The sequence below is a fragment of the Saccostrea echinata genome, unplaced genomic scaffold (genome assembly GCF_033153115.1).
Source record: "Saccostrea echinata isolate AGI-Se365-2 ecotype Australia unplaced genomic scaffold, CSIRO_AGI_Sech_v1 ptg000014l, whole genome shotgun sequence".
Taxonomy (NCBI): domain Eukaryota; kingdom Metazoa; phylum Mollusca; class Bivalvia; order Ostreida; family Ostreidae; genus Saccostrea; species Saccostrea echinata.
Genome location: NW_026889763.1, coordinates 12,343,168 through 12,354,593, shown reverse-complemented (window position 1 = coordinate 12,354,593; position 11,426 = coordinate 12,343,168). Strand labels below are relative to the sequence as shown.

The 11,426-nt window shown below is 33.5% G+C and overlaps 1 protein-coding gene across 1 annotated transcript in view; it reads left to right on the top strand.

Moving 5' to 3' along the window:
- LOC133186759 (uncharacterized) overlaps window positions 1–1,055 on the top strand; it is a 217,682-nt gene extending 216,627 nt beyond the window's left edge. Inside the window, exon 4 of the mRNA XM_061322057.1 lies at window positions 973–1,055. Coding sequence (XP_061178041.1) covers window positions 973–976 — 4 coding nt within the window. The 3' untranslated portion in view covers window positions 977–1,055. The remainder of the gene's footprint in view (window positions 1–972) is intronic.
- The last annotated feature ends 10,371 nt before the right edge of the window (window positions 1,056–11,426 follow it).

Here is an 11,426-nt window from a genome sequence, read left to right as displayed (position 1 = left end):
TGGAAAAAGACAGACAAAAGTAGACATCAAGCTAATGATTTCCCACATTTTGCTGATATTAAGTACATTTTCATTATCTAGGTTACAAAGTAAAAATTTCTACATGAATTAAAAATCATATTGAAAAGAGAAGATAGACAAATGGTAGCTTAAAAGAAGACCCTTCTGTTTCATTTTATGAAAAATCATTAACATATAAGTGCCTTTCGTCGAAGAAACGTATAAGATTGGGGGGGGGGGGGGGGGAGGTGTCAAGGAATTTTGCTAAATTAGTATGCTAACATCATCAACAACGTAGATTTTGTTTGCTTCGCTTTAAATGGCAGGGGCATATGGTATGACCCCTTTCCGTTTGTCACTTTGTCACTCAATCTTTGCTTTTCGAACTTTTTTCTGTGCTTGTAGATAATTAGCTGATTTGAAGCACGAGTATTTATATTGACGATTTTAAAGATTAAGTTTAGCTTTCATGTTCATTGAGCCATTTTTTAAGAAAGTTATTTCTCCTATACTAAGATAATTTCTATTTATTTACTGTTTTCCGGATCGATTTTTGCTTTGCTTGTAGAAATGAGCTGAAGTTAAGTATGTGTATTACATTGAAGACTTTTTGTCGAGTTCGTGTCATTTTGATTGACGCATTTTCATGAGAGTTATTAACATCAGTCAAAGAAATTACTACATGTATTTATTAACTTTTTCTTTGAAATTATTTTGCTGTGCTTGTAAACAAAAAAAAAAATACTTATTTACATTGTTCATTGCAGATATACATACATACATGTGCATATAAATGTCTACAAAACTGTATACAATGGGTTTTTTTTACAAACACACCCATTCATACATCCACTTACACTTGAGTTTTTTTTTCTCTTTGTAAACTGATCACTTATAATTCAATTTTAATCTTATTTCCAGGAAAGCTAATGTTCTAAATCTTATATTCACTATTTTCCGGACTTTTTGTAGTTGATCACCAGTTCTACGCATCTACGGTATAGTGTGGTATTGACAACGGATACAAGAAAAACGCAGCAATATCATGCACTTTTGTTTTATTTCCACACTTTTTTATTCTCCTTGGACTTGCACATATTTAGTACTATTGTTAGCCACTGCTTTATGAACTTAGAAACATGCCATTTAATGAATGTGAAAATATTTTTACAATGATGAACAACAGGCATGAGCACGTGTTTGTAATATTATTTTTATTGACCCTTTCAGGATTGTTGAAAAAGAAATGGATTTGTATCTTATTCTAACATTGTCAAGTGACATTTTCTCATAAATTATGAATTTACATCTAGATTATGTCAAACCACAGTATGATATATTCCAATGCAGGATTCAACACGGATACAATTCTGTGACAGATTAAAAATCAAAACCGATAATCAATTTTTTCCTCCCATTTGAGGAATCATTTATAACTTTGTGACGTTATGGAAGCCCATAGAAAATGTAATCTTAATAATTTCTTAATATATATAACTAATATTCACTGTAACAAAAGTAACCGTAAACATAGAAAAAATCAAAACAGAAGTACTAAATACTATCTGGTATGTGACTGATATGATCGTCAGGCTTGGTGTAAAAGAAATGACAATTGTACAAATGCATCCAGACGTTTCTGGACGTAAAAATTGGTAAATGTTAAAAAAAATTTACATCTTCAACCTGAAATGCTAGGAACTATTGTGTTCAATTTTAAAAGATGTTCTAATTTTGAGGACAATAATTGCAAAAGAGAAATTTCCACCTTGGTCCAAAACTGTAATAAATAAAAAAAAATCACTCTTTAGAATCAGGTCCCAACACATTTAAAAATATACATGATATAAGCAATTACTATTTCGTTTTTGTTTTCATATAATCTTCATGTATGCCTTTGCGCTTTCGAGTTTTATCCGGAATATGTAATATTCTTTATGTCTCTGTTGCTGTGCACCTTTATAAACTCTGAACAAATAATTGAGATACCCATTTGTTCTTAACAATTTTATTCAGTGTATTTATGAGACTTCACAAATGAGCATGATTTCATATTTAATTATATATTTGTTTAATTATCAAACCAATGCATCAACTCCTCTTCCTCACTTGTACCAGGCTAGGGGCGTCATGTGTAGAATGCAAGATCTGTTTTTAATTACTAGGCAGTAGTGTAATCAGACGGTAAGACTCTGCCTATCTTAATTATTAATAGGTAAAATACTTGTATAAACTTTTTACTTGAACATCATTGATTATGTAGTTTGATTAAATTTTGTACTGATTAATTTCGTATGAAACCACAATGATATTTCCCCTACTCTGCATCACTGGACTTTCTTAACGTCACATAGATTCAAGCTGCTGCAATTTGTGTCATTTGGGGACAAATTGGGAATTTGATTATATCAAATCACAAACTTTTATAATTAGCCAAATTATGTGTGATTAGATACAAAACTTATTGTATATTTTGGTCCAAATTGACCTGTTTAAGACTGAAAAAAAAAAAATTTATATATATATATATATATATATATATATATATATATATATATATATATATATATATATATATATATATATATATATATATATATATATATATATATATATATATATATACATACATACATATATATATATATATATATATATATATATATATATATATATATATATATATATATATATATATATATATATATATATATATATATATATATATATATATATATATATATATATACATACATATATATATATATATATATATATATATATATATATATATATATATATATATATATACATATATATATATATATATATATATATATATATATATATATATATATATATATATATATATATATATATATATATATATATATATATATATATATATATATATATATATATATATATATATATATATATATATATATATATATATATATATATATATATATACATACATATATATATATATATATATATATATATATATATATATATATATATATATATATATATATATATATATATATATATATATATATATATATATATATATATATATATATATATATATATATATATATATACAGCACATTTTACAACAACTCTGAAACTAACATAACTGCCCTAAGTGAAGAAATATTAATATAGAAAGCACAAGGAAATTCACTTTTATAAGGATACCCACTTCCGCCCCAACCCGGGGTTGAACTCTCTACCTACGGAATCTGTCTCCTAGCAGTAAAGGAACAGCACGCTAGACCGCTCGGCCATTTAGGCAAGTTAAAAAACTTGCTTTCGATGCCGATGGAATTCTCGCGGCGCTATCCTACACTACACGGTCATTGAGAATGGAAGTGAGATACAGTTATTTGGACATTAGTTTTATTAGAGGATCGTTACCGATACACATTGTAATGAATTAATTTTATTTATACAGCACATTTTACAACAACTCTGACCGTGTAGTGTAGGACAGCGCCGCGAGAATTCCATCGGCATCGAAAGCAAGTTTTTTAACTTGCCTAGATGGCCGAGCGGTCTAGCGTACTGTTCTTGTACTGCTAGGAGACAGATTCCGTAGGTCGAGAGTTCAACCCCGGGTTGGGGCAGAAGTGGGTATCCTTATAAAAGTGAATTTCCTTGTGCTTTCTATATATATATATATATATATATATATATATATATATATATATATATATATATATATATATATATATATATATATATATATATATATCAGATTCCCTATAAACAACAAGATATATAATTATACTTGTTTATTGTGGCGCTTCTGGCCGCGGTGATTCATTTCAGGGGTTACCACAGGGCTACCCCTCAATAACAATAAACAATCAATACAAAATATGTGACGGCCCCAAATTGGGCGGATCCTGCACTGGGTAGGTCACAAGTGCATGGACGTCACCAATACAATAATAATTCATAGTCAATTACCCTTAAATGCCCAAGTCAAATTATAATTAAATGCCCAATAGTCAATTAGCAATCAATATTGAATAATCAATTTCAATTCAATGTACAAACTCAACAATTCAAACTTCAATATCAAAATAATCAAATGTAATGAGCTTAATGTGTTGCACTCCTACAATTGCGTTGAGGTGCGACGGAATACGCCACTTGCAAGGGCCATAACCATTTGTGTGCTGGCCTAAGCCTATCACAAAAGGTTATGGCACTGCAACCGCCACAAATGGGGTGCCAAGAACCATAGTGGCGGCGGCAGTACCCCAACGCAATTGGTCACCACGACCAGGGCCCGCTCATTTAGCCGGGAATGCATTACCCTGACCAGACCTAATATGCTCAATTGCTCCCTGATAATTGTTCAACAATAAGTCGTTCCCCAATTGTGATAAATGAACCCCATCGTCATGAAACAAACTCCTATGCTTACTCTCAAACTGTACATGCTTAATGTATGCCCCACCCTGTGCTGTAACCACCCTAATAGCTTCCCTGTTCATTCTAGTTCTTGCATTTTCCTTGCATTTTCCATGGCTTTTACATTGTTAGAATAACGCCATATAAACCTGGGGAGCATACCTGACCAGACTATTTTTGCATTTGGGAATAGTTTTGATACCTTTAATAGCGTTTCTTTCAGCTGTTGCAACAAGTCTTTCAACTTTAATAGGCCAAGATTGTTTGCCCCACAGTGAATAATAACAAGATTGGGTTCATCTTCTAATCTCTGCAGAAGCTTCAGTTTAGGGATCAGCTGACTCAAGATCAAACCCCCATAGGCCTGCCACCATATGCATGTATTTGGTACATTAAGATTGTGACCCCCTGTTCTTGATCTTGATGCTAAAAAAGCTCTCTTGACAATGGATGATCCCACGATCCAAACTTTATAATAGCCTAAATTAAAAACTAGATGCATGTTAGTATTTGACATGATTAGCGAACGTATGAACAATATGCATTAGATCGCCATCTCCCTGAATTTTGAATAACTTCTCTTGATGCCCCTTGTTGAGCAAGCGTTGTTGCCGCTCCAATGCGGAACGAATGTGATTTATAATTTCTACTATCAATGATGGAAATATTTAAAGCTTTACTTAACACTGAACTAAATTGATAACGACTCATGGGTTTTCCTGAAAAATGACAGAAAAGTGGGCCCGTAACAGTTGGACGCCCGAGTAAGTATCCTTGCATAGCTCTAACTGGACACATTTCCCCTTGCGATGCCTGAACGCTTAATGTCACCCCTTTACCCATCTGATCTATTTTCGAATGTTTGATACTAATTAATTGTCAATTTACTGGCAAATAATGAAACATCTTCCACTTGTAATATGGTTTTAACTGTATTGCCCTTCGATAAGGCAATTTCACCTTTTCTTAGGAATGCATGCATGAAACGCAAGCAAGAAAGCTGCCTTATATAAAGCGGCTTCGTAGGAGCTGCTACAGATTACCTGAAGTTTAGGTATTATGACAAACAAGATATCCAATGTAATTGGTAAACGACTATCCCCACCCGGATTTGATCTTTTCATGCCCTGTAAAAGTTTTTTCACCACAAAGGTCTTTGTTGGGTCATTAATGCCTTTACTTTTACAATAAAAGATAATTGCAGTAATATATGACTTGGCTGTCGAATGTTTGTAACCCCCTTAATGATAGTTGGGCAATGAACATATTAATGTGCGTATCTGGTGGCGGCCAAGTGAGCGACCATCCTTGTGTCTCGCGAAAATGGTCAAAGTTTTGAATCCCAACTGTGTATGCTAGTGCAATATTTAAGGACATAGATGCGTTGAACAAGCGCTCTACTTCAACTAAGAGAGTAATATCTGGAATGGCTCCGGGATGGTCTGCGGGCTCTGGGTCCGCTGCTGGTGCAAGGCGCCTGAAAACCTCCCACTTTTTGCGGGATATAGAATCAGCAATACAATTACTTTTACCTGGTATGTGATTGGCTTTAAATTGTATATTATATCTTAACAATGCTAGCATTAGTGGCCTAACTAATGACATAATTCTTTCAGACTGCGATGATTGTTTATTTAAAATGTGAACCAAGGCTATATTGCCTATGAAGAAAATGATTTTTTTATTTTGCAATCTTTTCCCCCATACCCACACAGATAACACAATAGGTATCAACTCCAAAAAAGTAATATCCCTTAAAATTGCTGTATTAGCCCAATCTGCAGGCCATTGAAAATAGATCCATTCATCCTTAAAATAGCACCCACAGCCTAACTCTGCTGACCCTGCACTATCTGTGAAAAGTTCAAGTGTATCTGAAGTACTCCATTGACTATCTGGAAAATACACCACCCCATTAAAATTTTTTTACAAATTCAAGCCATGTTCTCAAGTCCTCACGCATTGGACTAGTTATTCTAATGTGTAAATATGGTTTGTCTAGTTCTCTCATCGCATTGGAGAAACGTCTATTAAATGCTCTACTTCCAGGTATTGCTTTACTAAAAAAATTCAACTTGCCCACTAAAGTTTGTAGTTCCGACAATTTAATTTTTTCTTTGCCCACCCAAAATTGCAGCAGTTGAGTAAGTTCGTTAACTTTATTCTGGGGAATTCTAATTTGCATTTTGATTGTGTCAATAAGCGGGCCCAGGAAGACTAAAGAAGTAGTACATGTAGGTTCTACTGTTTTTTCTAGATTAAGGGGAACTCCAATTTCAACACAAACCTTCTGAAAAGTTTGCATAAGGATTTTGCAATCTTTATTGTGTGCCCCACCAATAAAAATAAAATCATCCAAATAATGGTGAATTGTGTCCATGCCAGTTTTATCTCTAACCACCCATTCTAAAAATGTTGAAAATGTTTCAAATATTTTACATGAAATGGCACATCCAAAGGGTAATCATTTGTCGAAAAAGTAGTTTCCATTTACGTACATTCCCAGTAACTCGAAATCACCTGGATAAACCCTAAGTACCCGAAATGCACTTTTAATATCACATTTTGCAATGACTGTCCCCTTTCCCAGTTTATTTATTGTTTGTATAACTGTGTCGAAGGATGTATACTTAACAGCAGTGTAAGCTGGATCAATATTATGATTTATACTGATTGACAGTGGGTATGAAAGATGCATTATCATTCGCCAACCGCCATCAGCTTTAGGGACAACTCCTACTGGGGATACGTGCAAATTGTGTATTGGTTGTCTTTGATAAGGGCCTGCTACCCGCCCCTCCTTAACTTCATTATCTATTTTTTCCTGTAAAACATCTGCATGTTGCACTGCAGATACTAAGTTCTTGCTAAACACAGGAAGACGTGGGCCTGAATATTCTAACTTAAACACATTAATTAGACCCTCCCTTAAAAACATGGCCGCGGACTCGTCAGGGTATTTATCCAAGTATTCCATCACTGCATTAGTTCTTATAGGGGAAACGCCCAGGTCCCCAAGGTCTTGCTTGTAGCCCAGGTTGCCTTTTGGCGTAGAACTGGTATGGGGATTGGAAATGCGGTTGCTGACCAGCTGGTCCATTTGCACGAAAGGCACGATTTAAGTTAAGGGAAGTCTGAGCAGATGCTGCTTGGGAACTTAATCAGAGCAATGCAGGGTGCATATCATTGCACTTAAGACAGCGATGTGTATATGTGCATTGAAGCCTGGTGCACTTGCCTTTGTAGTTGTAATCAAAGCACTTGTAATATGTAGATGCCCTTTGATTATAAAATTAAAAGCAAATTTTCTCCTGCAAATTTCGTGACTTTACCAATTTCTCGAATCTTCTAGAAAGGAAGTTGAAATACTTAATATTAGACTTTACCCCAACGGACTACAATTATCCGGACAGAATGACATTAATGAACCTAAATGGACTTAATTTATCCGGAATGGTCAAAATAATAGGGTCACTTCCATAAACTCACATATCCGAGACAAAAGCTCGTATATGTGGTGATATATATATATATATATATATATATATATATATATATATATATATATATATATATATATATATATATATATATATATATATATATATATATATATATATATATATATATATATATATATATATATATATATATATATATATATATATACATACACAATATGTAATCAATAAGTTCTAAATACATTGCATAATGTTGAGTAGTATAGTCAAAAACATCATACTTTACAATAATAAACTTGTGAGGCTGAAACAAGATTTAGTGAGTTTGGCTTACCACTATGCAATTTGTTTAAAAAAACAAACTTACGCGGTAATAGAATAAAGTTGAATAGTCTACATTTTTGAAAACCAACTTGGTATACTAAAATTCATGTACATCTTGGCATAAAAGAAACATTCATTAGCTAAAAGAGAAACTCATTTTTCCTTTGAGATGGAAAAGATATTATTATTTCAAATGCAAAATGTAAGAATAACAAACATTAAGGTTTTGCCAAAGGTCAAGATGTCCAAAAATTTATTTTTATAATAGCTCCAAAACTATGTGAGGGATAAATTTAAACTGCTCCCCTAGATCCCGATTTCTCATTGGTTGTCCCAAAATAAAATCGAACAAGGTTAGTAAAAATGGCGGATAAATTCAAATTGTGATGTTGACATACACGAAAAATAACCGATATACGGATTGTTCTGTATATTTTTGGATCAATTTATGTCTTGCATTACTACATTTTATGAGTTCAGGTAAGATATGTTAATAAAATACCCACGTACTAATAATTTGAGCTGAAATATGTGCGGCAGTGAATCACTCCCGCACTTGCACCATTACGGAGATCATAAGGAATTGTAGCCCCCCCCCCCCCCCCCAAAAAAAAAAAAACATGAGAGGGCTACATTATTGCAGCTATTGTTGACCCATCAAATGAAGATAACTCTGAGTATATTAAATTGGCTAAATTTTGAAACGATACATGTGGCTGTACTGAATTTTATGGCAAATCGTGTAGCATATCGAGAATCGTGCAGACAATTGTCTAGATAGAAGAACTAGATATCGTGTTCAAGTCTCAACATATTTGCTTATAGAAGACCAGACTCACACACAGAGGCAAAGAAACAGAAGATGAAAAAAGACAAGAATTCTTTTTCAAAGCGTGAATATAGGAAAACATTTTGCATTTTACATGGTATTGAGAAGAAGAAAACGTATGCGATAGCAAATATTTAGATGTTAATGGTTTGATTCTATGTGTTCATGCTAGAGTTTGTAAACCTCCATCGCATAGTTTGACATACAAAGAAAGAGAATGCCATAAAACGTTTTGTGTCTATATGCTAGAGACAATATTGTAGCTCTTCCTGGTTAAACAAACCACAGAATATCCAGAGTTCTTCTTTTACCTTCAGACAAACGAAAGAAGACATCTTCAAAATTATGCTTACGTTGGAGGCGAACTGAATCAGAAAGATACAAGTTTATGTTCCTTTCTAAGAATGTGGAATGACCTTTGTCCCCACATAGTATTTTCAAAAACATCATAAATCTATGTCAGAGTTTAACAAGCTAATTTAGAGAATTTGTGTCCCCGCGCTTAGGGAAAAAAGAGCATGTGCAGTGCTGGGGGGGGGGGGCAGGGTCGGAACCCCCCCTCGATTTGCATAATTATTTAATGTATACATGTACATAAAAGCAAATAAAAAAATGCCAATATGGATAAAAAGATTTGATTGCTAATTATTTAATATGTGTTATAGAAGATTCTTTTTATAGAGAATATTTATCACACTGTAATAAAGATGTAATAACTTTTTTCATTTTATATGTTGAATACTATCATTTAGTAAACCCCTCTCCCCCAAACAAAAAATTTAAAGATTTGAACCCGGGGCCTCTCATTTGCTAAGCAAGAATCATACCCCTAGACCAAAGAGGAACTTGATTATTCCTTAAATTAAATGCAAACATTAGGTCACATATAATGTTTATATTCACGTTCGATATTGTCAAATTTTTACACAATACATAGGGTCTAAGTTAGCCTTTACTAAACAGTTCTAATAGATGTATAAAGTCTGCCGACAACTACATTATATGTAATAACTCTCCACGTGCCCCTGTGCTAAAAATAGTGCCAAGCGACTTTTAATACAATAAAAAAACGGGACGGGACACTTTGAGAGGGGCGAGAGAGGCCATAGGGAGTTATGGAGTAAAATTTCAAAACCTCAAAAGCTTCTTGAGATATCGCCCGGAAACGAAAGTGTTACACACAGACAGAATGTATGAATTTACGACCTTGAACTTTGACGTTTTTACCTCAAAATCAATAGGGTTCTTCTTTAGGCCATAGGGAGTTGCTATGCAAAAATGCGAAAGCTCAAAGGGTTCTCGAGATATCGCCCGGAAACGAAAGTGTTACAGACAACCAGAAATACAGATGAACGGACGGTCGAATGGACAGACGGACGGACGGACAGACAGATCTAAAATTAATATCCCCCACTTTCAATGAAAGCGGGTGACAAAAATCTGCTTTCAAAAAGCGAAAGTTTGTCAGACGGGAGAAAACACATTTGCTTGAGCCATGCAATGAACACATTCAGCTATCTGAAGAACAGAAGGATCATTATAGACTGCAGTGAACCGTGCTGTACAGAAGGCAAACAGAAATATTCCTTACTAGATGAGGAAATGAAAGATACGATACTTTTATATATTTTAAATTTTATTGAATTTCACAACAGTAGTAAATATAATCAAAAGAGGTGCTTAATTAAGATATTAAGCTTGAATTTAAACAAAATCTACAAATATCTGAATGCAGGATAGAGAAGATTTTTAAAGATATCATACATACATACATACATACATACATACATACATACATACATACATACATACATACATACATACACTAATATATGATCATTAGATCCCCGTCCTAACTCGAGAATCCCTGATCCTGGAGCCATGAATCTCACAATTATGGTAGAGAGCTCAGTGCTAATTACAATCATACTAAGTACAAAGTAGTGATGAGCAAGGGTGCGTCTTCCAAAATTATGAAATTCATGGCCCCTGGGTCAGGGGTTCTGTTGTTAGGGCGGGGTTCTATTGATTTTAAAAATAGTAAAAGTAATCCAATTCTTTGAAAATCTTCTCCTCTATTCCTGGGTATTTAGCAAGCATACAAAAAAGCATGGTTATGATAAGCAAGGGCGCCTTATCTAAAATTGCGAATTTCATGGCCCCTGAGTCACGGGTTCTGGTGTTAGTGCGGTGCAGTGTTAAGTCAAGTGTAAAATCAGTATAAAAATGAATTATTTCTTTGAAAATCTTTTTCTCCTTGATATCTAGGAGGCATAAGAATACAAAGTTGTAATAAAGAAGGGTAATTTAACCGGATTTTTGAAATTCTGGAACACTTGAACAAGTCTTCTAGTGCTAGACAGGGCTCAATTAATTTGTTTTCT